This window comes from Myotis brandtii, unplaced genomic scaffold (assembly GCF_000412655.1).
Source record: "Myotis brandtii unplaced genomic scaffold, ASM41265v1 scaffold250, whole genome shotgun sequence".
Lineage (NCBI taxonomy): Eukaryota > Metazoa > Chordata > Mammalia > Chiroptera > Vespertilionidae > Myotis > Myotis brandtii.
Genome location: NW_005359478.1, coordinates 7,438,346 through 7,452,725, shown reverse-complemented (window position 1 = coordinate 7,452,725; position 14,380 = coordinate 7,438,346). Strand labels below are relative to the sequence as shown.

At 47.1% G+C, this 14,380-nt stretch overlaps 1 protein-coding gene across 1 annotated transcript in view; it reads left to right on the top strand.

The window, feature by feature from the left end:
* ASTN1 (astrotactin 1) overlaps positions 1-14,380 on the top strand; it is a 285,260-nt gene that overhangs the window by 197,536 nt on the left and 73,344 nt on the right. The window contains exons 9-11 of the mRNA XM_014540914.1: positions 2,537-2,611; positions 9,223-9,360; positions 9,869-10,019. Of these exons, the coding sequence (XP_014396400.1) occupies positions 2,537-2,611; positions 9,223-9,360; positions 9,869-10,019 (364 nt within the window). The remainder of the gene's footprint in view (positions 1-2,536; positions 2,612-9,222; positions 9,361-9,868; positions 10,020-14,380) is intronic.

Here is a 14,380-nt window from a genome sequence, read left to right as displayed (position 1 = left end):
GGCCTCCCTTTGCAGGTACCAAGTCCTTGGAGTAGTTAATTGGTTAACGGGTTGGGTTAAGTTGGTGGTTCTCAACCTCACCAGACCCAACATGCTCCTTTATAACAAATGTTTTATAACCCCTTTTATAATCCTTAAATGAAATCCTATATAATAAAACCCTAATATGCTAAGTGTATGACCATTCATTTGACTGTTTGTTTGACCGTTCCACCAGTTGCTATGACATGCACTGACCACCAGGGGGCAGACACTCCGACTGGTAGGTTAGCTTGCTGCTGGGGTGCGACTGATCAGGACTGGGTGAGACGGGCAGGACATGCCCCGGCCGGCCAGCCCCCATCGGCCCAATTGGGACTGGGCGAGACAGCCCTGATCAGTGCCAATTGCGGGCTAGGCCAAGGGACCCCCCAATCGGTGCACGAAATTGTGCACCAGGTCTCTAGCTTATAAATAATAAAGTCTGTTAAATTTTTTTCAAAAAATAAGTATAATGCCTTAAAAATGATTAAAAAAGAAATAACAAGAAAGTAATCTATCTGTATATATAAAAGCCTAAGCAACTGAACAACTGGTCGACTGGTCGCTATGATGCACACTGACCACCAGGGGGCAGATGCTCAACGCAGGAGCTGACCCCTGGTGGTCAGTGCACTCCCACAGCGGGAGTGCTGTTCAACTGACTGATGGGCGTCAGACACTGGGCTCATGGCTGGCCACTGCAGCCCGGAGACGGCAGTGGAGCAGCAGTGAGCCTACCAGGGCGGTGGCAAGCACAGCGGGGCCGGGATGACCAGGAGCAGCAGGCGGCATTGGACTGCCAATTTTAGCCTGATCCCCACAGGCCACACCGAGGGACCCCACCAATGCATGAATCCGTGCACCAGGCCTCTAGTTTATAATGATATAGTAACTTTTAATGTGTAAATATTCTGTAATATTAAAATAGAAGTATAGTTCACAGAAATTTGCAGCCAATGTAGATTCACCAGAATGTAATCTGTGTAAGAATAATCCATCTAAATGCAGATTCTTTATTGGTGATTCAGTGATCATGAACAGCATTTCAGACAATGACATAATTTTCCAAAATTATGAATAAATGGTAAAATTTCTATGTAGAATCTTCCCTCAATTTATATGGTATTTATGCACCTAGAAAATTAATCACATGTTAAAATTGTACAAGCTACTCTGTGCTTATTTGTAAATGGAGTTAGCAGCTAGGCTCAGATAATTATAAGCAGGGTTTCACCTCTGTAAATGTGTAGCAAGACATTTAAAAGTTTGGAGGGCATTGGGAAATGTGCTGTTTGCAGAGCTGAGCATGGCCCTGTTCTAGCCTTCTTAGCCCTACCTTCTAACTGACAGTAGTGTCCTCAGTCATTGTGTCATTCACCTGCCACAGACGTCCCTAAATGCCATCTATTGGGTGATATCCCCTGCCCTGACAAACACTGGGTTGTTAACGCCTAATATTAGATTTAGCCCCAAATAATTATGTTGATGTGTTCTCCTGACTTTTTATAGTCCTTGAAAAGTAAAGGCATGTCTACAGTGAAATCCTCTATTACCAGGTTATTGGGTTGGTATAATTGGGTAATACGTGAAGACTGCTGTCCATGACAGCAAGGGCTCAGTCCATCAAGTGTGCAAAATGTCTGGTACCCAGCACAATTCTGGGATTTCCTAAGTTTCGCTCCAGAGAGCAAATAATCTTGGGGTTGGACATCTGGGTTAGTGAAAAGATATATACTATTTAAAAGAAATAGTTTTATTACTTTCAAGTATATGAGACACTCACTTGGGAGGCTCATGGTTAAGGATTCTTTTAAAAATACCATTTCAGTGGTTTCTGTTTGAAAAATGGGTGACATAAAAATTTTGAAAACATCTGGAACCAGAAGACCTGGAATCTTCCTGCCATTCTGAGTAGAGAAAGGGAATGTGTGGAGGACCCGTATGAACCTTGACCTATGGCTTAAAAGTTTTGCTTAATCTTCACAGTGGCCTGTGAGGCAGCTCTTACTAACCCAATTTTTAGAAGTGATAAAATTATACTCAATAAGATAAATAATCTGCCCAAAGTCAGACAGCTGGTTCATCAGCAGAACAAGATTTGAACCTGAACTGTCTGATTACAGAGGCTCCACCTTCCCCGACAAATCGTGCTGCCCCCCCTCAAATAAGTGAGCCTAAGCTACGTTTCTGTTCAAGCCACATCCGAAGGACCATGAGTTATGGTGATGGGAGGTCCACCTTAGTATGGTTTTACTCTCTATATCATTCCAATGTTCTGTCTATTAAATGTCACTCTCCTTGTGGTTAAGTGATTTTTACATTGATCCTGCTGTTGCTTGGGTTCCTGCATTCAAGCACCTGTGTAAACCGACATCAGTGTGATTCCTGAGGACAGGAACTGGGTACTCGCTATCTTTGGGCCTCCAGAGTCCCGTCTGGTCCCCCTACAAAGTGGACGGATGTGCAGGGAGCGTGTGTTGAGTCGATTTTAATTGAATGATGTTTTTCCTTTTAGGCCTTGGCCTTACACAATATTTCAGCGAGGCTTTGACCTGGTTTTGGGAGAGCAACCTTCTGATAAAATATTCAGGTGAGTGGTTGTTTAGGGACTTGCTTATATATGTCTTCAAGCCCCATGTCCCACTTCCCACTGAGCTTGGCTTCCTAGCGGTAAAGTGGAAAGGCAACACTTTGATGAGTCATTCTGCCCTCCTAGTAACAAAAGCATTTGTCCCCCAATCATGCCCAGTGACAGTGTGGAGGCTTTTGCAGTCACATGGATTCTGTGGGGTCCTGGCTTCCTTCCTCACCTGCTCTCTGACCCCTGTGCTTCACTTCACATCTTGGAGCCTCCACTTTCCACTTTGTTAAATGGGGCTCCGTTACGTGCATGGCTCTCTTGTTATGAGGAATATGTGAGGTAATGCAGGGAGAGCCCCTAGCACAGAAACCAGCACAGAACACGCAGCTACTGCCCCTCTCTGCATCTCCTTTGTGCACTTAATTCACACCTTCCTCATAAAGTCTTAAGTTGTTCAAAATTAATCTCTCTGGCCCTGCCACCCCCTTTTTTTTTAGATCTACTTTATTATTATTTTATTTTATCTGCCACCCTCTTGATCAAATTGGATGTTTCTAATCCCTCCCTAATTTCTACCTACATACCTGGGAATGTCACATATTAGAAAAGTCAACAAGCAGAGGAAGAATTTGGGTTGTGACTGTGAACTATTGGATTTTCATAAAGTCTCATTCACACCAGACCTTAGCAGGAACACATCTTTACTTCCAAACTAAGATCTTATCCATTTATTTTGTCATTTTATAATTCACATTTGCTGAGTACCCACTAAGTGCCAGAGACCTTGCTGGGCCTGCCAGTGTGGATATGAATACATCACCCTCTGTGAGGGCGCCCTCTTGTGGAGGAAGGAAACAATCCTGCAGGAGTGACTGATGTCAAAGGATGCTCTGAGCTACCACATCGCGTTAGGGAGGAATGGTGAGCAAGGTGGGACAAATGTGCTTCCTTTCACTGCACTCGGATAGTGTGCTGAGCCTCACATATTCACTGCTGCCTTTGCAAACCCCTCCTGTCAGCCAGTCCTGGCCAAGGTGTTAATATTGCTCCTGCACTTGCTCCTGGAGCTGGCTCCTCTGCCCCAGCTCCTCCTGCTCCTCCTCCCTGCTGACTGGGGATGGGCTGGGCTTGTCCACTGAGGCGTTTTCCTAAGGCATGCTCTTAGCAAGAGTGCAGATTTACAGATTCACGCCTCCTGGGGCCTTCTCTTCCCCAACGTTTCTGTTTCTCTCCTGATTGTCTCTCCTGGGGCAGGCTGAGTCATGTTTATGGCATTGGCTACAGGCTTCTTTTGAGGATTTGTGCTACAGGAGAAGACAGCTATATCCTTAGACTGTGACTTGGACATTTAAACTTTTCAACAATGATTTATCATTTGGCTGACCCCGCCCCCCCCCTTTTTTTTTACTACTGATCTGCCAGGAACAGCCAAGGGTGATCAACATAAGGCAGATGGAGAGCCTGGCCGAGTCAGGCTGATGAACATGGATAAGTTGCCACTCCTTTAAAAGTCAGACACTAACATTTTAAAAAGCAAGCTCCTTAATGAAATAGCTATTAGAGCAGAACTTGCACCAAAAATGTGTTTGCATCCCCACAAGCACCATTTACTCTTTTCAAGTTCGTTAGCTGCCACCTGGAAGTGACACCTGAGCACTACAGATGGGATTGGCTATGAGGCTGGAACGTGCCGTCAGTGCTCTCTCTCGGGAGCCAGTGTGTTCATCAGTAAGTGATGAATCATTCTGGTCACCAGCATGGCAATAATGCATCTCTCAGATGAAATCAATGGGTCATGATACCCTGATTTCAGGTATTAAGAACTTGAACCAAAACTACTCTGAGTAAACCGACTCTCAGTGGCCACGGGAAAATCCTGTGACCTGCTTAGTGACTCTTGATTCTTGAAGAAGCACGTGACTGTCCGCTACTTCGCTCACCAGTGATTTCGTGTTCTGAGGGATTCCAGGCCACTGCACATGTCCCTGGATTATGGAAGAAAATTTCAATATTGACATTCAAATCTTTCCACAATTGAATGCCAATGTGTAGCTCCCTTTTAATTGGCTGCTTTTCTCTTATAGAGCTTTCCATTCTTACCATCAGATCTATCTTCTAACTGATGTACTGCTTCTAGAACTTGAATATTTTCCCTCTGTACACTCACCCCTACTCTTTCCTCCAGCAAGAATGCATATTCTCCTCCTAATAGAAATACTACCCCTTTTCATGGCCTAGATCAAGTCTGTTGAGTACCTGCTATTTATTACAAAGCACTGTTTTAGATACTGTAGCTATAACCAAACAAATATGACCAAGATAGTCCCTGACTTCATGCAATTTATGGTCTCATCCAAGAATTGTTTTCCAACCTTAGCCTCCATGAGAATCCCCAGTGTGCTTTAAAATGACCAGTGATCTCACGCAGCACAAATCAATTCATTCAAAAGCTCTGGGGGGTGGGATGCGGGCATGCGTGTGTGTTTTTTACAAACCCTATGGTAATTCTAATCTTTACTAGTGTTGAGAAATGCTTCTCTACAGCTTTTCCAACCCACTGCACCAATCCACAATGACCTTCCCCCTCCAAATTTCTGTAACTTACTGGCTATAATATTTATTTGTCAATTATTTTATTTCATATTTATTTTACTTTACCTATTGATTTCTACAGTGAAATGGTTGTCTTTTTGAGGGAAGTGTCATATATGGCTTTAAATATTTAATATCTAACATGAAATTTTGAACATAGTTGGTCTTTAACAAATAGCTGTAGGTGATCATTTCAGGTATTTCCTGAGGACCTGAAACCAGATTAGGAAAAGACCTGATGTTCAACCTAACCTTGGTAATCTGCAATCCTGAAGAACCTGGAAAGGGTCCCAGCTAGACTCAAAGGGCCCAAGGGGAAAGGCTGAGTCTTTGCACCAAGCCCAGTCTAGTGCCCAAGGTGTCCTTTCCATGATGGCTCAGATCACTCCATCTCACTGGATCTTCTGGTGGCCGGAATTACTTCAAACCAGATTTCTCTCTCAGAGACCTTCCCCCCAAGTGTGCACCTGCATCCCAGGGAACAAGACCTCCTCCTGGAATGGCTGCTCTGGGAAAGAGTGCAGACGGTGGGCCACGAGCTCTTTGTCCCTTTCTCCACATTCCACCTCATGCCCAGCACATGAGAGCACAGGCCAGTTCTGTCCACTGTGTTCTGGTGAGCATTTGCCTCTGAACAGAAGTGTCAAGCTCTTGTTTACCAAGGCCATGTACACGACTCAGCCTCCAGCCAAGCCACCAACTGTGATGGTCCCACCAACTGTTGTAAGAGAAGGCCCAACCTAGGAGAGCATTCCAGATGCTCACCAACTTCCCTTTGATGGCTTTCTGAGGTTGTTCCTGCCAAATCTGCATGAATGAGGGACAGATGAGATTTCAGGACACTGCTTTTCTCTCACAGTTTGGGCTATATTTGGAATTAGTAGATGTTGCAGATAAAAGAAAACTTTAGAATTTCGTAGGCATGAGCCAGTATGGGCTGGAAAGCTGCTTAGAGAATCAGACCAGCCTCCATCTTCCCACTTAAGAAAAGGTGACCTTGAAGAGGCCACTAAACACATTAAAATTTTAGTGGGCAAATGTGTAAAATGGGCCAAATGACCACTCTTGGAGGGCTGTTGTGAGGATACATGAGGTGGCTCTGCAGACCACCTGCCCCTTTGAGAGTTCTCAGTAGAGGTTCGTCTCACCCTACACCTGACTTGGCTTGCCCTTCAGGTTTTCACCTTGACTCCACCAGAGATGAATGTGACACTATCTTTCTTGTTAACTTGGTACAGAGTTGTGTCTCGGAAACTTCTGTGAACTTTGGAAGTTTCTCATAATGTCAAAACCAGATCCACCCTGACCATTAAGTCCATTCCAACCCAGAGGTGAACCCATACCCTGCTCTAAACGAAGGAAAGTCATCCCCACTGCTTCTACTTTTGCATTTGAAATTTGAAGCTCTCTCCGGGTAGCATGTGCAAACTAAAGAACAATCTACTTATTGATCAGTCAGTAAATACTTATGGAGTGACCTCCTTGGGCCAGAAATTGTATCAGGCAGTGGGAACACAAAGATGAACAAGCACTGCCCTCTGCAGTCTAAGGGAGCACCTTCTGCTGAGCAGTGGTGAGAAGATGGGCACAACTCAGCATCACCAGGAGCATGTGTACAGAGGAGAGTCCCTTGCTCAGCCTGAGGGTTGGATGCGAAGATCCTGGAGGGGTAGGACCTTACCTGAGTCTTAAAATGAGCGGAACTCCTGCAACGAAGAAAGGGGAGAAAATTCAGGAAGAAGAAATACTAGGAGCAAAGGCAAAGAGGGGAGAAATGAGGGCATCTTTAGGAACTAGAATCAGGTTGCTCTGTAGAAGCACAGAGTATGGTGTCTTTGGAGATGTGAACTTCATTCTGTGGGCCCGGGGTGCTGTCCACAGTTTCACTTGGGGAAAGATGTGGTTTGCTTTTTCCTTTGAAATATTCCTGTGTGCAGAGGAGGAAGGGAAAACTGAGATGGATGGACATGATCTCTCTCTTTTAAAAGAAAAACTCACCGCCAGGAAGTGCTAGACTTGCCAACCGTTGCCTAAAATCTGTGGCATAAATGATGAGCTACAGGTCACTGATTTGTTGCTGTGCATCAATGCAAAACTTCTCATTTTAAAACCAAAATAGAAAACAAAAACTCTGTCCCAATAAACTCTCCCCACCCTCCCCCCTCCAGCAGCATTCAAACGTGTGCCTGTTTTCTCTGAAATAGTACACGTTGCACAACAGTAATGGGGCCTATCATAACGTTGCTGTCTCAAGAATATTCAGTACTAAATGCAAAGTGAATGCAAATCTTGCACACTGTTACCTCCAACATACATTTATCCTTAAGTCCCAGATCCTAGGTACCTTGGGACAATGACTTGCCCTGAATACGAGCTCCTTAATTTTGCCAGTTGACATGTGTGTGTGCATGTGTGTAAAGGGGCTGCCATGCCTTCAGTTTTACCAGCTGCTTAGAGAAGGGTGAAGTGGTGGGTCTCCTCCTCTGTCCCCCAGCAATGGGCTTCCCTCATCTGGTGTGGACCCTGCCTACACACACCTCGCCCAGCTCTTGTCTCTCTTTCCTGTGGATGGGAAGGGTTGAGTGCCTCCTTCAGATCAACAAGCTCTTCTGATACTTCAGGGCTCTTTAATGCAGGTGTTTGCCTAGCAGGTCTTTGGATAGGGGACTAAGGGTAAGAGAGTAGATGGGGAGAGGAAGTCTCCCAAATCCTGGCCACTTCCCACTTGCCTCTCTCTGGGGCACCTGTTTTCTCTTCTTAGAGCTGCTCTTGTGCCCAGAGATTCCATTTGAGAGTAGATGGGGAGAGGAAGTCTCCCAAATCCTGGCTACTTCCCACTTGCCTCTCTCTGGGGCACCTGTTTTTCTCTTCTTAGAGCTGCTCTTGTGCCCAGAGCTGCCATTCAGGAAGTGAGTGAAATCTCATGGCTGCTTGCAACTCCTGAGACTTGGTCAGTGGGCATTCTCATGGCCAGCATCCTAGAGAGGACAACATTCCTCCCCAAATATCTCAAGTCACCCATTTGGTCTCCTAGCTCTCAGACAGCCCAGAGAGAATAGAGGGGTGCACTGGGTTAGGAGAGAGAAGGAGTAGGATTCTGAGATGGTCCTCTGTGACCAGCATGCTGATGGAGCCTGTGCCGGATTCTGTTTAATCATATGCATCCTTTCTTGTTCCTCCCTGCACATTAAGTTGGACGGCAACACCAGACTGCCACTGCCTTGTGATATCCCACCCACACTGGCTTTTATCCCATAGACTATTTTTGACTGTGAACAGAGAGCATTTGAATGCCTTTGAAATAAAATGAATGAATGAATAAATAAACAAATCATCACTCATGGTCTCTCTAAGCTCTCCCTTGAAATGCTGATTGATTCTTTTATTCCTTTTAGCCCTTGTTATGAGAATAAAAACATACACCACCAAATCTTCCCTGTCTCCCCAGGGTTAAGGCCATTAGCTGAGGGTGTGGGGAGGAGTGCGGAGGATACATCTGGGCCAGTCTCCTTCACCCCCCCCTTCCCTTCTCAATGGCTCCTGGTTCCAGCGTTCCCATCACACAAAAGCCAGAAAAAGGGAGCTGTCCTTCCTCCTTTTCCTGGGTAGCATTCTGCCAGGCACAGAGAGACCCCATTGCTACCCCTGCGCATGTGCAAACTGAGGGATGGGGGTATTGGGAGGCTGGAATGTCTCTTCAATTAAAATTCTTCCAATTATATCTGACTTAAGATAGGGGACGCCCAGCTTCAAATCTGAAGGAAACTGGAACATGCTTTCGTATGACTTGATAAAAACCACTCTCACAGCTGGTGAGTGGGTGCCATGATCAGTTCTCCAACTGTCTGGACTTGTGAGCAGGAATGGGCCTCGCCGCCTCCCTCAGACTCAGGCAGCTCATCCACAAAGTGGCAATCACTTATCCTTTCTGCGGAGGCTGAGAGGGAAGCTTGCTGGCAATGGATGCCAGGTCCTCCCAGGGCGGTGGTAACCATGTCCTAACCCCCTGGTGGTGGCTGTCCCTGCAGATTCACCTACACCCTGGGCGAGGGCATGTGGCTGCCCCTCAGCAAGAGCTTTGTGATCCCACCAGCCGAACTGGCCATCAACCCGTCAGCAAAGTGTAAGACGGACATGACGGTGATGGAAGATGCAGTGGAGGTCAGGTGAGTCCGGCCTCCAGGTGCTGAGGCCCATTCTTGGCTGGAGAGACTGAGGGAGAAACCACCTTCAAGTCCAGGACCCTGGGAAAGGAATCCTGACAAGCTGTAAAGAGAACTTGGCGGCTGCCTTTACATTCCTTCTACACAGTGCCAGGATCTCCTCTATCTGGGTCAGCATTGAACACCCCAAGGCTCAGGCACAGGGAGAAGGCATAAAAGCAGAATTTGTAAGCACTTCTCAGGTCCTCTAAGGACTGACAGGGGATAACATGTTAATTTCCTAGCCCAAGGTGAGACCTTCTTTGACCAGGCCTTTCAGGGTTGGCTCAGCTCCCAGATATGGAGAATGTCTGTAATTTGTTAGCTCAAGGCTCAGAGTATGGTTGATCTCGAATTTTTATGAGGGAGTAAGACATGACCTGGCTGGCCAGGTAGGACCATGGATTGTGATGCTACTTGTGGCACCTGGAGTCCTTTTGACGCCTCCCATGTCCCTGTGTTCTCCCCACAGAGAGGAGCTGATGACCTCGTCCTCCTTCGACAGCTTGGAGGTGCTCCTTGACTCCTTCGGGCCAGTGCGGGACTGCAGCAAGGACAATGGGGGCTGCAGTAAGAACTTCCGTTGCATCTCAGATCGCAAGCTGGACTCTACTGGTTGTGTGGTAGGTCTGCCCTGTCGAGCTTGTAATGGGGAGAGGGCTCAGGATAAGACACAATGCAGATATACAGATGAAAATACACTATGACTAAAAGAAAGGGTCGAGACTGCTTCTTCCTCATTGTTGCTGCCATCTAGTCTAAATTATGAATCTCCTCCTGACAGAGATGAGATGCTAATCACCAGTCAGTAAGTCAAGGAGTATTTATGGCGCACCTGTGGATGACCTGTAGCTATCCAAGGGAAATCTCCTGAATTATATACCATGATTCTTTCTTTCCAGTCTTGCAGTCTAGTTGGTAAGGAATACCCCCAAACAATTTGAGAACTAATTAACTGCTAATAGTATGATATTGACTCTAATAGGAAATAGACTGTATTTACTCTAATAGGAAATTCTAGGGAAAAAAACCTACCTTTGTTTAGACTCAAATCACACTGATTATAATAGGGAATTTTAGGAAAAATCTACCTATATAAAATAAGCCAAGAATGATATAGAAAAAATAAAAATGTGTCCCTTTTGAGACCATCGCAATGAACTCCTACCTGGGGAAAGGTGGTTTCTTACTTTGTTATTACCTATATAGACTTTGGATACCTATAAAATATGTGATGCTATGAACTAGGAAGACTATTTGGGCTACAGTGGGCTGGGGTATCTCCCATGCCATGGATAGGAAGTCTGATTGAACCACACAGGCAAATGGAGGTGGGGCAGAGTGAGCCATCAGCTGCTGGTGCTTTTATATTGTCATTTTCATGCCCATCAGCACTACTGTCTGTTTCCAGCACTTTCTTCTTTTAAGGGCAGAATGATGCAGTCCTCTCAGAGAGGGGGAGGGGCGGAGAATGAAGGCAGGAAAGCCAGGCATGAAGGAGAGGGAAGATGATTCATTGAGACATGTACCCCTGTGGTGTTTCCAGGGCAGGGCCAGGGCTTCCATCTCTGGGGAGGATGTGGTGTTCCGTCTTGCTTCCACGTCTGACAGTTGTGCTCTTGTCAGGGGACCTAAAGCCGGAGCAAGCTGTGAGGACGCTGGGCCGATTTCAGTGTTCACACCCTCCTCTTCCCCATCTTTGAGCACCTGCTCTGTTCAGGGAGCCATTCTCCATCAAAGATGGGTATGAACCTGGAATCCAAGTGGGGCTCACTCCGGCCTGGGGCCTCCCTGGCTTTCACAGATTAGACAGCAGTTGACAAGAGCCTGACTTATCTGAGGAGGGAGAGATAATGAAGAAAGGAAAAGGGAAAGAAAGAAAGCTAAGGGGCAGGTAGGTGGAGAACTTGGCAGGTTCATCAAAGGGAGGGGAAAGTTAAGAGATTGGACTATCAGGAAAAGTACAAAGAAAAAATGCTCTTTGGGCCAAGTCTTTTGAAGGCAGCCAGGAGGTCAGTCCATGTTCCCCTTCCTGTGGCTGGTCCACTTTCTGCTGTCTAGGCAGTGAGCTTCCCAACTGGGTCCCTCAGGAGATAATTTCACTGTAATCGAGTTCCAGCTGAGACACTTTTTAAAAAAATATTTTTTACTATTCAGCCTGCATGTTTCCGTCATCCAGATTTCAACTTATCATTTTACATTATTCTCTTGGGTCACTCTAAGTACTAAAACACTGTTTGTGCACATTTGTGAACATCCTTTGCATCCCCACTTCCATGCCAGCCCCATATGAGTTCGTGCATGCTCACGCACTCACACACATGCACGCGGATAGACTCCATGCCTTCCCACTGCTCTGCCCCTTTCCTGAGCCCCTAAGGATTTGCTTGTCAAAAGCCTTCTGTTGGTGATCCTAGCCCCTTTACTTGGCATGGAGCTGTGCTGATGTATTCTTGTACTTTTAACACTGATCTGTGAGACAGAGCTAGCAGGAATAGTTCTGATGAATATGCATTTGCAATAACAATTGGAGCCACTGCAGAAAGTCACCCAATTATGCCAGGGCTTGGTATTAGCATAATACTTTGAAGTCACTGGTCCACGTGGCTCTTGGAGGGAGGTGAGGCCAAACCAACTGGCAGGTCTGTCAATTGAATGTTTTCCATTGGTTCTGAAGCACATGATCCCAGATGCAGGTGGATTGGTGGGTTGAGAGCTGATGTGCTGCATCCTGTTTCTTGTACCCCTGCAGAGAAGTATATTAGGAACTTGACTTTGAGCTGCCCTGACTCTCCTGGGCATCCACACCTTCCTCAAGCCCTGCTGTGTAGGAGAGTGGTCACATGTCCTCTGGAAGTGGACCAGGGACAACGCCATCAGCTGTACAGCTGCCTTTCTCCTCTCACAGAAACCTTGACATTCCGTTCTTTGGGCACTGAGCTGAAGGGCATCGTATATAATAAAAGCCTAATATGCTAAGGGTCTGGTCATCCGTTCAACCAATCAAAGAGTAATATGCTAATGATTTGCTAAGCCTGGTCAACTGCTCACTATGATGAGCACTGACTGCCAGGGGGCAGACGCTCCAGCTGGTAGGTTAGCTTGCTGCTGGGGTCCAGCTGATCAGGACTGAGCAAGATGGGCCAGACAAGCCCTGGAGCCCTCCCGCAGTCCCTCCCCAGCTGGCCAACCTCCTCATCCCTCCCCGGCCCTCTCCCAATCCGGGACCCCTGAGGGGATGTCAGAGAGTCCTTTTCAGCCCATCTCACAGGCTAGGCCAAGAGAGCCCTCCCGCAGCCCCTCCCCGGCTGGCCAACCTCCTCATCCCTCCCCGGCCCTCTTGCAATCCGGGACCCCTGGGGGGATGTCAGAGAGCCCTTTTCAGCCCATCTCACAGGCCAGGCCAAGGGGCCCCACCAGTGCATGAATTCGTGCACTGGGCCTGTAGTCCTGTATAATAAAAGGCTAATATGCAAATTGTCCCCTTGACCGGGAGTTTGACCAGGAGTTCAACTGGGAGTTCGACCAGGGGCGGGGCGGGGCCAGCCAATCGCCCACGGCCTCTGCCCCTGGCCAGCCCGGCCTCTGATCGGCCCCTCCCCCCAGCCAGCCCAGTCTGATGGGGCTCCAATCGGGGCAGGCCAGCCAGATCCCAACCGTGCACAAATTCGTGCACCGGGCCTCTAGTATTTTATAAAAAGAGAAAGAGAGGATGAACTCAGAATACACTGACCCTTCAGGAACCTGGGAAAGGAGCAAAGATGTGGGAAGAGACAGTGTGTACTTCATATCCTCCTGTTGAATGCAAGGCAGACAGGTGGGGCTGGTCCACCTCAGCTGCCAACATGTTTCTCAGTTTTGCATGGGCTCCCACAGGTTAATTGCTACCCAGTTAATTGCTCTGATGTTTATATGGTCTCTGAGGACAGGAAACAGATCCCTGTGAAAGGCACAGGTCTGTACAAGCCACAGCCACTCTTTTCCAAACCAGAACATTCTCCAAACGTAGAGCTTGCTGACCCTTTGGAAGGGTTCCCAGAGCAGATGTCAGCCACCCACCACTAATAACTGGGTCCTGCCTAAAAGGCACAAGAGCATTTATTCTCTGTCTGTGGAGCCCATTGGGGTTCTACAAAGTTACTGTATTAGTGTCCTGTTGCTGCTGCAACAAATTACTGCAGGTTTAGTGGCGTAAAACAACACCCATCTATATCTTGCAGCTCTGTAGTGCGAATCCAACATGGGTCTCGCTGGGCTAGATTCAAGGCTCCAGTGGGGCCGCGTCCCTTTCGGAAGGCTCTAGGGGGCAAACCATTGCCTTTCCTTTTCTAGCTTTGGAGGCTGCCCACCTCTTTTTGGCTAATGGCCCCTTCTTTCATCCTGAAAGCTGTGCCGTTGCATTTTTCTGACCACTCTTCTGCAGTCCTCTCTCTCTTCTCTTCTGTGCCCCTTTCCACTTTTAAGGACTCTTGTGATCACATCAGGCTCACCTGGGTAATCCAGGTTAATCTCCCATCTCAAAAGTCTTAACTTGATATGCAAAACCACTCTTGTCAAATATAAGGTGGCACGTTTACAGATTTGGAGATTATGTTGCAGACAACCTTGGGGGGCCACCACGCAGAGATGGCAGTATGGATTGGAGCAGAATCGGTAGGCAGGACTTTAGTCCAGCCATTCCCGGCTATAACAGGGCATTTTTATTCATATCAAGCCCACCTATTAAAAATTAATATAAAACTTTGCTTGAAAGTTTGGATCCCTGGCCAGGTAGCTCAGTTGGTTAGAGCCGTGGTCGGCAAACCGTGGCTCGTGAGCCACATGCGGCTCTTTGGCCCCTTGAGTGTGGCTCTTCCACAAAATACCACGTGTGGGCGCGCACATACAGTGCGATTGAAACTTCGTGGCCCATGCGCAGAAGTCGGTATTTTGTGGAAGAGCTGGTATTTTGTGGAAGAGCCACACTCCAGGGGCCAAAGAGCCG